Source organism: Podarcis cretensis (assembly GCF_951804945.1).
Source record: "Podarcis cretensis genome assembly, chromosome: 3".
Classification (NCBI taxonomy): Eukaryota; Metazoa; Chordata; class Lepidosauria; order Squamata; family Lacertidae; genus Podarcis; species Podarcis cretensis.
In genome coordinates, this window is record NC_137172.1 from 86,816,491 (window position 1) to 86,834,076 (window position 17,586).

The 17,586-nt window shown below is 41.8% G+C and overlaps 1 protein-coding gene and 1 long non-coding RNA gene across 6 annotated transcripts in view; one reads left to right on the plus strand and one right to left on the minus strand.

The window, feature by feature from the left end:
• LOC307212958 lies at nucleotides 1-11,135 on the plus strand. 2 transcript variants are annotated; one of them, XR_013837290.1, is made up of 3 exons: nucleotides 1-3,740; nucleotides 5,484-5,576; nucleotides 10,944-11,135. It is a non-coding gene; the product is annotated as an uncharacterized lncRNA (long non-coding RNA). The 2 variants fall into 2 exon arrangements; XR_013837291.1 differs by lacking the exon at nucleotides 1-3,740 and adding an exon at nucleotides 3,978-4,066.
• The window catches only part of CD109 (CD109 molecule), a 69,060-nt gene extending 53,184 nt beyond the window's left edge, over nucleotides 1-15,876 (minus strand). Inside the window, exons 1-2 of one of the 4 annotated variants that reach the window (XM_079970383.1) lie at nucleotides 15,822-15,876; nucleotides 14,003-14,163 (exon numbers count right to left, since the gene is read on the minus strand). In XM_079970383.1, coding sequence (XP_079826509.1) covers nucleotides 14,003-14,096 — 94 coding nt within the window. In that variant the 5' untranslated portion in view covers nucleotides 14,097-14,163; nucleotides 15,822-15,876. Of the gene's footprint in view, nucleotides 1-14,002; nucleotides 14,164-15,080; nucleotides 15,400-15,821 lie in introns of those variants that run through there. The other 3 variants (XM_079970382.1, XM_079970381.1, XM_079970384.1) reach the window with 3 other exon arrangements.
• Between the last annotated feature and the right edge of the window lie 1,710 nt (nucleotides 15,877-17,586).

Here is a 17,586-nt window from a genome sequence, read left to right on the forward strand (position 1 = left end):
AAAAGGGGGGATTAATCCACCTCTTGCTTCCTACATGCCATGTACTGTACCATGTACAGCAAATCCATCCTTACAATGCTTTTGTTGGAATGCAGCATTGCAGCACCAGTCTCTTACATAATGTGAACCTTCTTCTTGTATTTCAGCAGTGGGACTCCAGTGGTACCTGCAAACACACTTCCTGAGGATGGAGGTTATTTCTGGAGACCTAGGAAGAGGCGTCAACTCCATGTTCTCCCAGGATCTCTCTAAGTCAACCATCACAAAGCAATGAGGTGGGAGCCACATTCTACCTGCATGAGGAGCCCCACCTCCTAAAGCTTTCTTTAGGCATGACATGTGTGAGCGGGGTCCATGCAATGACCAGGGAATAAGTGTCCTGGCCATGCTACCCCATGCCGACTACCACACGAGTACACAATGAGTACAGATATCTGAAAAAAACAACTACACATGACACTGAGGGCTTGTTTTCAGATAGCTGTGCTCAATGCACAGGGTGGGACTAGCCCATCTGTGCAACACGGGAACAAGGCAAACTTCAGGGGTCTACTTCCCGATCATCGGATGGAACCCCATCAAGAGTGTAACATGTGATGTGGGCTCTAGTGATCATTATAGTAATTGCCACCTGGAAGCACACTTCCTGGAGTGGTTTGCTGCAGACCTCAGTAAGGACAGCAACAGGAACACAGGAAGCTGGGGCGGTGTTTTTAATTCATGCTGACCCCACAGCATCTCTCTTGTCTGTCCCCACAACCAAAAGGTGAGTAAATAGTTTGTATTGCATTGTTACAATATTCCAAGAGCTGCCTCAGGGATCATTTTATTGAAAGACACAGCATAAATATTTATACTAACCATCAGTGTATCAGAATTCAAAGATGTGTTTCTCAGGGCAGAAGCATTGTTACTTTTGTACACTTTAGTCATGAAGTATGATTCAAATATAAAGTCAAAAAGTGATATACTTCATTTCTGAGACCAGGATATACAGAAAAGCTGTACCCATTTCTTATTTCTACTTATGGCAACTCAAGGCCCTGCTACTCAGGGGAGAGGTGGCAGAATGAATAAATATTCTTCTAGACTTCTAATATAAATCTAGAGGCTGGGGTGCAAGGATTTAGAAAGAATTTATTCCTAATTCCCAGTGGCCTCATTCCCATGCACTAATTGAATTCTAATTCCTACAGACCTGTAACAACAGGCTTTTAATGCTTAACTTGTATTGACTTTGAAATGCTACTCTTAAATTGCCTTCTGTGTATTGTGCAAAGTATCTTCAGCAAATCTGTCAGTGTCGGCAAGAAGAAGTAAGGTCAAAACCAGAGTGCTCTCATTAGAGATATCAATTATTTAATGGAATGGGAGGCCTGATTGTTATCATGATTTACATCATCATGATTGATATAGTTCCATTCTTTCTGCCCTCTCAATAAACCTACCCCATATTTACCATGAGGCCATCACCCACAAACCACTCATGGACTGACATTCTTTATCTATTTATTTTAATTGTTTTGTTTATATATTTATAAAGTTCACTTTCATTAAAAGTATATGTAACAAGGTGGTGTACAATATAAACACACATTACTTCAATAATAGCAGGAAAAACATCAATAACGTATCAGTGAAAACAGGCTGGTAAAAAAAAAAATCCCATTCCAAAGCCCTGTCTGAAAAACACACATTTTAAAATGAACGCCCTACTTATCCCTTTTCTATCCTTAGCAATATAAAAGAAAATGCAAAAGAAAAAGTCTGAAAACTGAAAAATGTTTATATCTGGATAGTGAGCCACATCAGCAGAACTGAACTTTTATAATTGCTGCACAATTTCCTCGGTTGTCAATGGCCTATCACAGTCATTTGGAGAGACCATTCAGCCATTTCCTTCTCTGTTGGCTGTTCTCTTCTCTCTAGGAATCAATTCTATTACTTTAACCCTACTCTTTTCAAGTAACGTTACTTTTATATCCATTTCCTCCTCCGGCTCCCGCCCTAAACTGCAGAAGGGAGTGGTAATCTTGATTTGGCAGTGAGGAAGGAAACCTTTTATTCCAACAATCCCAATGAAAATTGCTTCTTTACAACATGTGGATGGAGAAACAGGGAATGCCAACTTTCTTATTGCATGTTAGACTTCTGGAAGCAGTGTTGCCTTCCATTTCCAGTTTAAAGTAGAACATCAATGATTGGCTGCTGCTAAACTGCCCATGTCTGGAAGCACCCACCATCACTGTATTTGTATTTGAAGCCTCCATTTGATATTTGCAATTAATATTGCAAAAAAAGATTGCAAACATCAAAAAGGTTTGTAGATTATCAGTGGAGTGCACTTAATTAAACTAATCAGTGATTAAAAGCCGGGTGAGATTTTCCTTTCCTGTGTCAGGTAAGATTAGATCATATCTTTGGAAGTATCAATCTTTAATTATTACATCTGCCTGTAATTTCAAATAAATCAGAAGGGCTGAAATATTGCACAGTTAAATTATGACCCACAAACTGTTCTAAATGTCGTTTATGTTGGTTTTGTTCTACTGAATTGCGGCTTACTGTTGCCAAGGGAATCAAAATGTTTGGTTCAGCCCCTAAATTAAAACATACGGCTCCACAAAGAGTTCTTCATATCCGGAGGCAATACTGAGGGCTCTTGTTGCTGTTTTGGGACCTGCCTGCAACAGCAGTTTGCCTTTAAGCTCCCACCAGTGACGGAAAGCCTTTCCCCTCAGGTACACACTCTGAGAAGTGAGTTGGGAAACCTGGAAAATCCACCTTTATTAAAACATTTATTACAAATGAGGAAAGGAATGCCTTTTTTCCAGCACAGAATACAAGGCAGTATCCTTTCTGGCAAAATGAACAAACACTACAGTCCTTAACCACCGTTGAGTCTCTTATGGTGCCACTGGGTTGCCTGGGTGTCCCTGCGAGTAGACAATCTCAAGCTGCTCCTTGGCTCTGTGGGCTGCTGAATCCCCTTGCACCATTCTGCTCCCACATCACTGTTTCCTTTCGCCTCTATCCACCACAGAACGTGATTACAGTCTCCCCTCATCAGGCGAATTTTGCAAAGACACTCTTCTTCCTTACTAGCCCATCTCCTTTCTCTCAACTAACTGCCCCAACTGACACTTTCCCAATGTTCTAATTCCTGTGGTGACAGTTGCCAAAACTGCCCAGAGTTACAATTTTACTTTTAAAATATGTTAAAACCAAAACAGAAACACTAAACAAACATCTCGTTACAAAAGGTACACGAATGTACACCTGTCCTCTGCAAATCTATCAATTTCTGTTCTCATTTTTCCAGTTCTAAACTCAGTTCTCCAAATTTCCACAACCTGCCATTTAAAAAAAAAAAAAACCTAATGAAAAATCATCAGTATTTCAGTGAAAAGTCTCATCCTCATCCTCATCTTTTTATTATTTCTACCCCGTCCATCTGGCTGGGTTTCCCCAGCCACTCTGGGCAGCTTACAGCACATAAAAATTGTAAAACATTAGACACTAAAAATTTCCCGATACAGATGTCTTCTAAAAGTCAGATAGTTGTTTATTTCCTTGACATCTGATGGGAGGGTGTTCTACAGGGTGGATGCCACTACTGAGAAGGCCCTCTGCCTGCTTCCCTGTGACCTCATTTCTCACAGTGAGGAAACCACCAGAAAACCCTCAGAACTGGCCCTCAGTGTCTGGGCTGAATGGTGCAAGTGGAGACGCTCCTTCAGGTATACTGCGCCAAGGTCAGCACCAACACTTTGAATTGTGCTTGAAAACGCACTGGGAGTCAATGTAGGTATTTCAGGACTGTTGTCATATGGTCTCGGTGGCCACTCCCAGTCACCAGTTTAGCTGCCGCATTCCGGATTAGTTGTAGTTTCTGAGTCACCTTCAAAGGTAGCATATTGCAGTAGTCCAAGTGGTAGATAACCAGAGCATGCACCACTTTGGCGAGACAATCTGTGGGCAGGTAGGGTCTCAGCCTACGTACCAGATGGGAGTTGGCAGACAGCTGCCCTAGACACAGAATTGACCTGCAACTCCATGGACAGCTGTGAGTTCAAAATGACTCCCAGGCTGTGCACCTGGTCCTTCAGGGGCACAATTGCCCCATTCAGGACTAGGGAGTCCCCCACACCTGCCCACCCCCTGTCCCCCCAAAACAGTACTTCTGTCTTGTCAGGATTCAACCTCAATCCGTTAGCCGCCATCCATCCTCCAACTGCATCCAGACACTCACACAGGATCTTCACCACCTTCACTGGTTCCAATTTAAAGGAGAGGTAAAGCTGGGTATCATCCGCATACCCAGCCCAAACCCTGATGATCTCTCCCAGCAGCTTCTCTCTCCCAGCAGATTTTAAAAAGCATGGGGGAGAGGACAGAACCCTGAGGCACCCTACAAGTGAGAGCCATGGGGTCTGAACACACATCCCCCAGCACCTCTTTCTGGACACGGCACAGGAGCAACCACTGTATAACAGGGGCCCCAGCTTGTACCTCTAGACGGTCCAGATGGTCACGCTAGTTGATGATCTCCAGCAGGCTAGGGACAAAGCTGAAAGCTGTTTCCTAGTTCTACTGGATCTCTCAATGGCCTTTGATACCATCCACCTCTCCTCATCAATGCACCCCCTTCCTCTGACTACCTGGTGATGGGGTCCTCCCTCATGGCCAAGAGAGCAAAGCATTCAAGGGATAGTGCAGGGGTGGGCAAGGTTTACTTTGCCTGGGCCAGTTCACTCCAGCAGAGATCCCTCCATAGGCTGGATCACACGAACGCATGCACACACGATTTTTGGTGTCTGTGCATGCACAATGCGATTTCTGGCACCGCGGAAGCGAGTCGCCGCGCCACGCTGGTTTAGCACAGCGCGTGGGGACTTGCCGAGTGGGTGGCTCAGTTCGGGGGTGGCTCGTGAGCCAGTTAAATGACCCTCGTGGGGCCACTTATGGCCCATGGGCCTTAGGTTGCTGACCCCTGGGCTAGTGCCTGAAGTGGTTCCACCAGGAGATTCTTTCTAAGATCTGTTAAAAGTCATTTCCAATGCTAACTAAAAGCTTCCTGTTCAGCCCATTTTAGTGCTTCCCTTAAATTTCCTTATTACTCAGCTTTTGTTCTCAGTGATGGTAGGCAATTGCTTTTTTCTTCCCCTACCATATAGAAATAATGCAATAACAGAAAGAAAAGAGAAGCAAAAATATGGGAAACTATCAGTGCACTAGCCCCTCTCCCTAAAGGGGACAAAACCTAACTAAAGAAAAGCCAATTCTGTATTGACCACGCTCACTAGGAAAGCCATAAAACATGTTGGACCTGCCAACAAAAACCTGTGTTCTTAAAGTTGAATGGCAACTCCCACATACACCATCAATGCATTTTAATGTCAACTTTTTATATTTCAAAAGTGGTTTGTTATATTTATTCTGTCCAATGTTGTGCTTATCTCTAGTTATTTTCTATCATTCAGGTTCTACAAGGGGGAAAATAAGCCTTCTCTATCTGTCTCACACATGCAAAAGGCTGCTGCATAGGAGCAAAACAGTATCTCAGACCCAAACAGGTGAGTGGCAATTTGCTGTTCTACATGCAAGAACAGGGATACAGGCTCCTGCTAAACAAAAAAATGATCCCCAGATCAGTATCAATATCCATGCCAAAATGTTCTTAATCTTCACACATAGTTAAACACGAGTCTGGAATAAGAGTCTCCAGTTTTGTTTAGTCCCAGGCCTTCACATAAATCTGTCCTCAACTTGATTCTTTAAACACTGTAGAACAAACTGCATCATAATCTATCAAAATTAAAATTCAAGTAAAGAATCCTAACATCATCATGCAAAAAGATAAGCAGTTACCGGTAGGTCTTAGATTTTTTTTAAAGCAACATCGTAAGAAGCTAAGAGCTTAAGAACTTGTCAAGCAGGCCAATTTTGAGGCTTTGTTTTTTAAGCTTTAATGGGTAATCTTGATCATCAAGTGAAAAATAATATTGTTCCCAAGTGAGTTTTCCCATGTCCTCATTTTTCTACTTAATAACAATGAAATCTTACCGAACATAATCAAAATTTCATCCAAAATGACCTGAAGACATGCTTAATTAAGAAAATGTTTATTTTCCCCAGAAACTTTGCTAATAGTTGGCTGCTGAAATACACACACACACACACACACACACTTTATTTAAACAATCTTTTTCAACTTCCATGTCTGGCCTTTGACACCAGAATTGTGTATTTCAGGACCCACCCTATTCATGTGATTGCAATTTGTTTTAACTGTTTTAAATCTGAATTTTAAATTGAAAGCTGCCCTATGAACTGCTGGTGAAGGGCAGGAATAATAACAGTAATAATGCATATGGAGGCATTAGCACAACCCTTTTTTGTTATTTATTTGTTTAAAAAATATTTATATGCTGCTTTTTCAAGCAAAGTCCATCCAAAGCAGCTTGCAACCATTAAAACTACAAGTATATAAAACAAAAAACCCCAGATCCACATGAATAATAACAGACTTTTAAAATGTATTTTAGTCTGAGTTTATAAAAACTAGATTTTTTTTACAATCAAAGCCTTTTCACTGCTCTGGGAAAAGTGGAATAAAATTGTTCCCCCATTCCAGACTGTTAGCAAAATGGTACATTGTGCATACAAAGTACAGAGAGTCATGACAGTGGGTCAAGGTAGGGTGTTACTGAATACGTAAGCAGTATTTGGGCTGCCACACAAAAATATCACTCCTATATTTCTTCAGGAGAAATGGTGCTTACATTATCAGGAAACTAAGCATATTCAGTAACACTATTAGATTTTATCCTATTCTATCTTAAGTGTTGGGAAGATTAATCCTCTGCTATTGTTTTGTACTATTGGTTTTTCTTTTGATCAACAAGGAAAACGGAATGCAAAGGTTTACATTCATCCACTGCATGAAAGTATTTCTGGAGATGTGTTAGCTCAGAATTATGCTTCAACTTTTCCAGGACTAACCCTGGAAACTAGCAATATCTGATGAGTCACTTGGCAAAACAGAGCTTTAAGTGAAACTTAATGGCATGTTTATGCTATAATATAAGATTCATAGACTATCAAACCCTGTCCTTGCTGTGCTGCTATTTAACAACTTAGCATTCATCAGTGTTTTCTAGCTTGGCATATAAAATTGGCTCCTTTATATTGTTAAGCAAGCAGGACTCAGTTGCTGGCATGGACATTTTTCCAGTGTTTATGTATGATCACAGCTTGTCTGAGCTTGAAAGCTATTTGCATAGTCTCTATCTGTTTAGTAACTTTTGGCTGGGATTTCTTTTTCCCCCAACTCCCTTATTCTCAGAATCAAGATTTCTCCCTACACTCAATTAAGCAGCAATTATATCACTTCTGAGTCTTTGAAGACGGATGCAAGTCAGCACCTTAACACTTTACTATCACTTTAGAAAAACTTTTAAAATTTAGAGAATCTCTTGCATAACTTTTTTTATGCCAATATATTTGCAACAGCAACTCTTCATGGCTGCTAAACAAAACTGCCTTGCCCTTTTTAAGATCACAAATTATAAGTTTCTCCTACCTCTGGGTACTATTGTATAATTATATTCTTGTTATTTGGCAATGAATGTACAACGTTGAGATTTAAGAGGCAAGAGGTGAAAATGTTCCAAAATAAAAACGAATTGAGCCATCAACAATATATATAGCCAAGTGCCAGTTTCACCCCTTATGACTGAATTAAAGAGGATATATCTAGACTATTTCATACATTACACAGCAACAGCCCCAGGGCTGCCAGTGAGTGTACAGTACTCAACACATAGCTGGGATTGTCTTTGGCTCCAAGCATACTTGCAGGATTTCTAAGTGCTTCTTTGTTGCAATACAGTGGTACCTCAGGTTAAGTACTTAATTCGTTCCGGAGGTCCGTACTTAACCTGAAACTGTTCTTAACCTGAAGCACCACTTTAGCTAATGGGGCCTCCTGCTGCTGCCGCACCGCCAGAGAACGATTTCTGTTCTCATCCTGAAGCAAAGTTCTTAACCTGAAGCACTATTTCTGGGTTAGCAGAGTCTGTAACCTGAAGCGTATGTAACCTGAAGCATATGTAACCCAAGGTACCACTGTAATACTTTACATTTCTTGGTGCACACCTAAAATGCATCTTATATGAATGAGATTTTTGTTAAATCCTACTTTCTTATTCATCAGATGAAAAAGATATGAACCGTTGCAAGGTTTTTTAAACTTCTGCCAAGTATAATCTTGCCAACCTGTAGCATCCTTGGCTTTTTCATTTTGAATCTCTATTACAAAGCAGCCACCAATAATGTAAGGCTGCCAACCTCTGTCATGAGAACTGTTCTCATAAACCGCACAAGCAGGCCACACCAGAATAGGCATGCATTCTGTTGGCCTCACTATGAGAGTAAAACTGCCAAAGTCTTTCCTTTATGATCCTTGAGACCTAGTAATTGATTCAGTTAAATAGAAGCCCCAAACATGTATTCCTTATCATTAATAATAAATTGTCCAGAGCCTGGAGCTTTTACAAAGCATAAACCAAACACTGTCTTGAATTTCAAAGCAAAATATGTCAACCTTTTTATAAAAATAAAAGAAAAACACTGAAAATAAAGAAGCAAGGTAGCTCCAAATGCCCAGCAGCTGTTACTGTTACATGTCAATTTAGACTTTACATTATTAGTATAAACTAAGATTCTAGTAAAACAACATCTGATGCACACACAGGAAGCGCTCATCATTTCACATACTGTAGTATGTATTCTGTAAAGGTAAGATCTTTTATGTCAGCATTTCAGATATAATATTAGATTTGAAAGCATGATGAGCAATTCATGTATCTGCAAAAACTTTCATTACCAATGTAAAGTCTGAATGTTCAAAATTAAGTCTTAAGGTATTCATTACTGGTAATAGTTCTTGACTTCTGCATATATTTAAAATCAGGTATACATATTAATGTGATTTATTTAAGAATGAGGCATGCACATAGCATTGTGTTTGCAATGCATTTAAAAGATGATGGTGGTGGTTTTTCAGATTAACACACTAATGTCAGAATTAGCTACCAAGAAAAAAGAGATGTCATCAAAGAGTCAAAAATCTTAGATACGTGCTGCTGAGAAGATTGCTAAAACAGAACCAGACTGGTACATGCTAGCAAAAGTGTTCCATGTGAGCCAGAGACACCTGAGTCCAAATATCAACTATGTCATGAAACTCAGTAGGTAACTTTGGGCCTGTAATCGTGTTGTTTATGTGGTAAAGTTTATGATAAGAATGCTATATCATTTCAAACATGGTAAGGGTTAACCGTAAACAAAGCGACTACCAAAGACAGACTAGCAGGCAGCAGACTGTCATTGTAGTCTATTATCAGCAAGAAGATGGCTATGTTTGAGGAGGCTGCTGACTTTATATTCAGAATCGAATGCATCAAAAGGGTGGTCAGTTGTAATTGGTCAGTTAATGGGCATTCTACCTCATCTTATTGGCTCATAATTATAGACCAATAAGGGGATCAAAAATCACCCAAATGATTATTAATAAAAAGCCTGGTGTAAATAAAAATCCTGGTTTGATACTGGTCAAGGAAAGAACCTGTTGTCAGTAGAATGATTAAGGACTTAGGAAGAGGCTTCATAAGTCTGAAGAGTGCTAGGAATCGCAGCAGAGGTTGCATCTTAAGGGGAGCTGAAGATCTAGCCTAGGAGCTGATAGCATGGGGGCATATTACTAAAGGAGTTCTGCTAAGAAGAGAATAAGGCTCTGTGCCAATGTTGAACAACAAAGCTGACTGGTAAGTATCGTGCATACTTTTGGTTTGTCTATGATGAGGTTAGTTGCTTTTTAGATGAGCTAAAATCAAAGGTTTAGCTGAAGATCCAAACACTTGTTGGAGAGATACCACAGAGTCTGATATGGAGGAAGAACACAATTCAGTCTCTTTTCTAGAGAAGAAAGGCTTAGTAGTAATGGTTTCTGTCCTTGTGGTTTTCTCACCCTACACCTACAAGCCAAACCATATTCTACCAGAAGGTGATTTTAAAAGAACCAGGGAAATTGAAGCTGTTTGAGGGAGGTGACCAGGAAAACTAAAGAAAAAAATCATTGTAAGAAAGCCTCTCAGAGGTTTACAAAAAAATAAAAACTTGACTTGCCATTCAGGATGAGAAGGCCTCAGTTCAAAATTATTTAAATAGTTCACTTCTAAAGTGAACATGTCATAATTTATTTACTTGTTTATTGCACTTATATCCCACCTACTTCTCTAAGGAGTTCAATGTGGTATGCATGGTTCTCTCCCTCATTTAATCCCCACAACTACCCTGTGAGGTAGGTTAGGTTGAGAGACAGTGTCTGGCCCAAAGTCACCCAGTGAGAGTCATGGTCAAGCGGGGACTTGAACCCTGGTCTCCCAAGTGCTATCTACAAGTTATTTTCAGTGTCTTAGGGTGTCTTCTCTTGGCAACCTGTATTTGAGCAATATTGCTTCAGCTTTCCAAATGAGGGATAACAGCAATGAAACAATATAGCTCCCTTGTTGCTGAAAACAAAGAAGCTAATAAAAACAGCTGAAATCTAGTCAGTATGTCTTTACTAGTTCTGAGATCATATTGAATATATGGGCGGATTCATCCACTGACCTGTTTAATTATCTTTTTTTCATAGAAGAGCAAGTGACTCAGTGCCACATTTCCACATTCACCTAAGGGAAAGTGTGAGCATGGTGCTCCACCAAGACCCAATGACATGACTCTACCCACTCAAGAAAGGGTGGGAAGAGAGAATATTGCACAATAGGATTTATACATGGCCTCTGAAACATCTGTCTCACATGTTAAATGTAGGTGTCTACTAGGCAAAGAGGGTCACAAGTAAACATGTGAATTAATCCTTATTTTTTTTACAGTACAGAGGAAGCTGACTTATACAGAGTCAGGCCACTGGTCCATCTACCGGTAGGTCAGTTTTTTCTAAACTGACTGGCAGTGGCTCTCCTTGGAGGTACTGGGGATTGAATGTAAGAACTTCTGCCTGCAAAACAGATCACTGAGCTACAGCTCTTCCCTGCCCAATAAAGCTAGGAAATTAGCATGCACAAGATCTGCTTTATATCTACTTTAAAAACACAGCTCTGCCATAAAGCCAACTTGATATCCAAATATATAGGATATTTCCCAGGAGAAAGTCCCAAATGGTATGCAGTTGCCTCCTGTGGCCAAATGTGGCTGTGTAGAGAATGCTGCTACTAATACTAATAAGGGCCTTTCTACATGGTTGGTATTGGTTTATTAGGAATGCACAAAATAGTTATTCATTTGTTGTCCACAGCCCCCATGCCTTTCCTCAAGAGTTGTTCTTTCATCACATTTCACCACACCAAGATGACAACACTGTGTATCTGCAAAATGTGATACCTTCCCCAGCAAAACACATAATTGCAGAATGCTAAGTGACAGTATGAGTGGCAGACATTGATTTTACATTGCAACTAGCAATACATTCACACATTCTCTCTCTCTCTCTCTCTCTCTCTCTCTCTCTCTCTCACACACACACACACACACACACACACATTTTTCAGTGCTTTTGAGGCTTAGTGCTCTTCTGCTATGCCATTATCTAGTCTTAAACAACACAAAAGTGGACATCCACTTTCCCTTTCAGAAATGCCCACCACTTTGTTAGCTTTATGCTGCTTCTTGCATTTACACTCTCCAGCATCGGCTTATGTCTCTAACCATGGGTAGTAATGCCCACTGGACATAACCTAGTGTCCTTCTCAGTAAGCATGCATAGAATTGCACTGTAAGTGCAATTTTGTTCAGGATTTATTGAGGAAAAAATAGCCTGTAAGACTCACCCTTTCTTGCTTACAAGACATCCTTTCATGCTCTACAACATACCAATGTGCACTTTTTAAGGGAAACAGCAGCACAGCTATCCCACTCCAGTCTATATACAGTGGTACCTTGGTTTACGAACTTAATCCATTCTGGAAGTCCGTTCTTAAACCAAGGCTTGCTTTCCCATAGCAGCGGGGGACTCAAGTTTAAAATGGAACACACTCAATAGGAAGCGAAACATGTTCTTATTCCAAGGCAAAATTCACAAACCAAAACACCTATGGTACGTCTGGATTTGCAGCATTCTTAATCCAAATTGTTCATAAACTAAGCTGTTCTTAAACCAAGGTACCATTGTATGTGTTTTTATATATTTCATGTGTTTCTATTTTGTAAACCACTGTGTGATCTTCAGATGAAAGGTGGTTTGGAAATGAAATGAAATAAATAAAAATATGTGGAAGACAGACACTGAAGTGTTGTTGACACAGCGCCAGACTTTGACTTGAGAGACCTGGGGAAAAGGTTCTCCCAACACTACCCCCATGAGCCAATTGGAGGAGCAGAGGACACATGTGGTGGGAGAGGCGAGAAAGTCCTGCTACACTAATGAAAGTCTTTGCATGAGCTTCCACTGGTAATGCTCAATAACTGAATCCTGCCTATGGGATTGAAATCCTTGCTTAGTTCACCAGTTCCCTTTGGGCAGTCACTATCCCTCAAGAGTGTTATAAGGATAGTAATATTCTTTCAGAACTGGCTTTTTTTCAGGGAGAGAGCCTTTTCTACAATGGCCCAACATCTCTGGGGCACATTGCTACATTCACTCGTAACAAGTTCCATCACTTCAGGTGCTCATGAAAGCCCTAAAGGTTCACTAGCTTTCAAATGAGTTTTCCAGAGCTACTTTATTCTATTAACTGATTTGGTTGTAGTCAGGTACTCTATTTTAGCATTTTAGGGGCTGATACGTTATTGCATTATTACTTTTTATTCTTACTGATTTTATTTACATAGCTGTATCACGTTGCACTTTTTTGTAAGTTGTTTTGAGAGAGGGTTTTTATAAACCTTAAAGGTGTCCTTTAAAGATTGTGAATATAAAAATGGGATAACCTGAGCTTTCTGAAGCAATGACAAAACAAAATGTGATAAATATACATCATGCTACTGAAAGAAACTTGGAAAAGAACAGTGCAATAGGCATGCTATGGCAGCATTTCAGATGTTTTGTGATGTTAACCCAGTGACCTGCAGGGCCCTTAAAAATGCTCCTGAAAAACACAGCAACCATTCCTGGGCTCCTACCTCAGAATAAACATAGAGCATGTGTGTGCAGACTGCGAACTCAGTTCAGTTCTGGTACTAAAAACTATTTTTGAGGCTCAGAATATGCTCAGAGGCACCTTGTTCTTCCATTATAATCATGTGTATTTTGCAGCTGGCTCTGACTGATAGTCTATATAATCCTGAGATTCGGGGGGGGGGGGGCAAAGTAGATCCAACAAAAGTGAAGTCTCCCTACCACATCAGAAAGGTGAATTCTGAATCATTTATGACCAAGCTCCTCAACTCTATTTTCCGCTTCCTTTACAGAATTGGAAGAGCTCCTACCTGCTCTTTCTCTTAACAGTAAAACAGTAAAACTAAAACAAAACTCTTTTCATGAGTACATAGGTCTCTCCAAAGCAGAAACAGTGTAAAAATGATCTCACTCAGGATTACATTTTAAAAATGAGGTGGCAGAGGGGCAGATTCAGGGGAGAAATGGCAACCACAGTCAAAGGTGAAGTAAACATAGCACATGAATGGTTATACAGTACATTTAAACCACAGTTCAGCAAATAATCTCACATTTAAATCTATGTAGCTCATCATACTTATTTCCCCCCTGCGGAACTTCTGCATAAAGCAGATAATATATCTGTTCCGAATTCAGCTCACCAATGATAGTCTTAAATTCCCTTATTAAGGCTAAAATTCTAAACCCACTTGCTGGGAAGCAAACCCCATTTAACAGAGTGTTTACTTCTGTATAGCCACCCTCGGGGCTTTCTTGCAATCAAAAAGTACAACAGACAGAATATGCATCATTATTTTTAGGCCAATAAAGTTATCTCACCTCTTTTAAAGACAGCTTCCCCACGTAGTACAGTGTTATTTGCATAGACCACTTCGGCTTTTACTGTAACCTTTTGTGGGCTCTTTTTCAGCATAGCTACTCCAATAGTCAAATTTGCTCCAGGCCTGATGCTCTTAAGAGCTGCCAACAGGTATGTGGGCCTAAAAGAAGGGACAAAACAGATTACACTCATGGCCTGATACTCCTTTCACTACTCCAACATCAAGGCTGCAACTCAGTGGCAAAGCTTCTCCTTTGCATGTAGATGGCTCCTGATTCAATCTTTGACTTCTCCAGGTAGTATGTCCCATCTGAAACTCTGTAGATCCTCTGCCAGTCTGTATGAACTATACTGCACTAGGTGGGCCAATGGTCTGACTCTGTATGTGCCAGCTTCCTAAATAATCTCTTGCCTGATTCATATGTGGATTCAGCCAAGTTGCAAGGTGGTGGTGGGGGGGGGAGAGAATACAAGTCCTAACTGGTGGAAAATTACTGCTAAATAAAGCTCCGGAAGCCTCAGAAGTATAGGAGGAGAAAAAAATACTGTGCTCAAAAAGTATGGTAATATAAGAAAGGGAAAGTATGGTAATATAAGAAACTTTGCCCGCCCACCGGTAAAATAGTGTAATCATCTTTCTCAGACCTCTGACTCCACATGCATCCTTTCAGTTTTCATAGAAAATGCATTCAGGCAAAGTGATCTTCTGCTCTTGTAGTGACAGGCTAGAATAATATACTAGCTTACCTGGGAGTAAGCCCCAATGGACCCCATAAGAATTGCCCCCGCAATTATGAACTGAGGAGCTGCGGGCAAAGTAGGTGGTTTGACCCCCCCCCCCAAAAAAAAAAACTACTGAGTGTGCAACTGGGCTGTGGGTGATCTGCAGTCTGACACTCGGCACTCTTGCAAGATTTGCCTCGGCTCCCGATTCTGAAATCCCCATGAGTGCAAAATCTGGCCTTCTGTGCAGGACAGGGCAGGAGGAGGCGAGCGGGCACTAACCGTTTCCCTTCTTTCTGCAAGCCTTTCCCACCCACCCCGTCCATCTTCTCCCCACCCACTTCCAGTTCCTACCCAGCAGCTTCGGCCCACGAAGTTGCCCAGAGGAGGCACAAAGTGAGCCCAACGGCGGCGGGCAGCCGAGCGCCCCTGCGAGCCGCGGGAGCGGCGTCCGGCAACCGCAGCATCCTGCGGCGGGAATGGGCCGCTTTGCCTGAAGATGCCGCTTCGCGCCTCTTTCGCCTTCTCCCTCGTCTTCTCCTCCTTCCCCGCGCAGCGTTTGCCTATCCTTTCAGCGGCGGCAGGGAGGAGGGCGCCTTGCTCGGGCAGTGAAAGGCGCTCCTTGTGGAAAAGCGGAGGCGGCAGCTTCTCTCCCCCGAGCGTCTGGCTCCACCCCGCCCGCCCTTCACGCCCACAGGGCATCCCCACCCTCGGCCGCCGCGGGGCAGGAGCAAGGCCGCGTGCGGGCATCGCCGCACCGCAGCCGCCGCCGCCACCCCCGCGGCAGCTTGTGAGGCGTGGGTCGGTGGGTGGGTAGGGTCTTTTTGTCCGCGAGCTCCCTCGGGCAACGTTTGTGCGGGGCTATGAGGACGACCGTTTCAGACAGGCCCACACCCTTGTGAAGCAGGCACTAGAGGGAAGGAGTTGGGCGAAGCTGTGGGTGGGTTGCTCAGTGGAAAGAAATCCGAGGACGGCCTCAGCTGAGTCACAGGTTGGATAGGCGAGAGAAGGGTGTTTCCCTCGCAGAGGGTGATGTCTGTGGTACAGAATGTGCCAGGGAAGGCAGAAAGAGAGATGCGCTGTTCTAAATCTTACCTCAGGCTCTGGATTACATGCCCTGTTAACGGATCCCCTCTATTTTGCCAACCCCCCCGCCCGGCCAAATTTACACAGTACCCCCCCTTTTTTTTTGCAATGCACCATCATGGCAGCCTAGCCATCAAAACAAACAAGAGTTAGGTTCCATAGCCCATGTCGTATTGGGCACACAGTATGCACATGCATCAGTCACAGGTGGGTTACCCAAATCATCTGCTTACTTTACGCATCATAAAAGTGCCAGCTCATCACTTTTAATAAGTTAATAATGCCCTCTCCACAGGGGCTTGCCTGGCCACTGACTTTGGTGTTGTTTAACTGTCAGATGAATACCTTTACTGTATGTATGTATGTATGTATATATATTCCCACATCTTTTAACTTTAGGTTGTACACTTCGAGGCTTGTGTTTTTTTATGCTGTATTGTACATTAATTTGTTTTCATTCTGGTTTGCTTTATTTCTAGTTACCTTTGGGAATTATGTTATAAGGTGCCCTATAAATACTGTTAATAAATAATGTGGAGGCTTACCCACTGTGACTGAAGAGAGAGAATATTTTCAAAATAATGTCTGGATTACTTTTCTAGTTGCATGGTTTCAGTAGAACTTGTATACCAAAACTGAAACATGTTTCACCTCTCCGGGTATATTTTGTGAGTAACAAATGTTTTGCGGTTTTTAATGCGTATCAGTTAAAATTATTCTGCAGACTGGGAACAACAACTAGCAGCTTACCTGCTACTTCCAGCTCCTACCAGATGGATAATGGATGCCACAGTTCCTTCCGCAATCTTGTATGAGGCATTTATCTAGTGTGAGCCTTGCAACAACCTCCTCTTCGGGCTTTTAAATACATAGATCAGACACTTTTTAAAGAGGGAGTAGCTGGGGCAACTGACCCAGGGCTCACACATGTAGAGGGGCCGTGTGAAAATTAGCACTGGTGTATTCTTGCCATTTTTACTTCAATTTTTCAGAATACTAGTAACATGAACTCCATAAACTGAATCTGGAGGGAAGGGTGTCACAAAACAAACTCCACAGTGGGGTGGCATACTGTCCTAGGGCTATAACAGCATGAGTAACTGATTGTTATTGCAGGCAGCATGAATAGCAGCTCAGCCCAATCACGATGCCCTCAGGCTCTCTGCTTCCCTCATACACAGATTCTGATTGCTAGCAGACTCAGAAAAGAAGAAAGACAAACAGTTCAAATTGGGCACACTAAGATAAAGCAGAGGATGATGCATTACAAAGTTATCTCAGTCTGTTCCCTTTGCTCACACCATCCAATTGCACAACATAGCCTTTCCAAACTCCCTTCTCACGTTACTGAAACCTTGTTTTAAACTTCCAGTTTTCTCCACTCAGGTCAATCCCTACGCTCTACTCAAACTTCCACCATTGTTTTAAACCAGCACTTTCCCCCTCACATTGTTATTCCATCCCTGCTTTATTCAAACCACTGCTGCTGTTTAAAATGGTCACTTCTTTCCACTCAATATCTTTCTTTCTCTGATTTACTCAAGGCCCCTGGGCACATGCAAATGTACTCATGCAGAACCTGTTATCAGCTTCTGCTAAAGACATGCAAGTTATGGGTGAAGCTAGCATGAAAACAGGGCTCTTGATTAGTGCATCAATGTTAATTGCATTTTGCAAATGTGTTTTCAACTTCTGTTATTCAATGAGGGAGCAGATCGCAAAGCAGCTTCCTATATGCATTACAAAATAGTTGAAAATGTGCATCCCACACCAC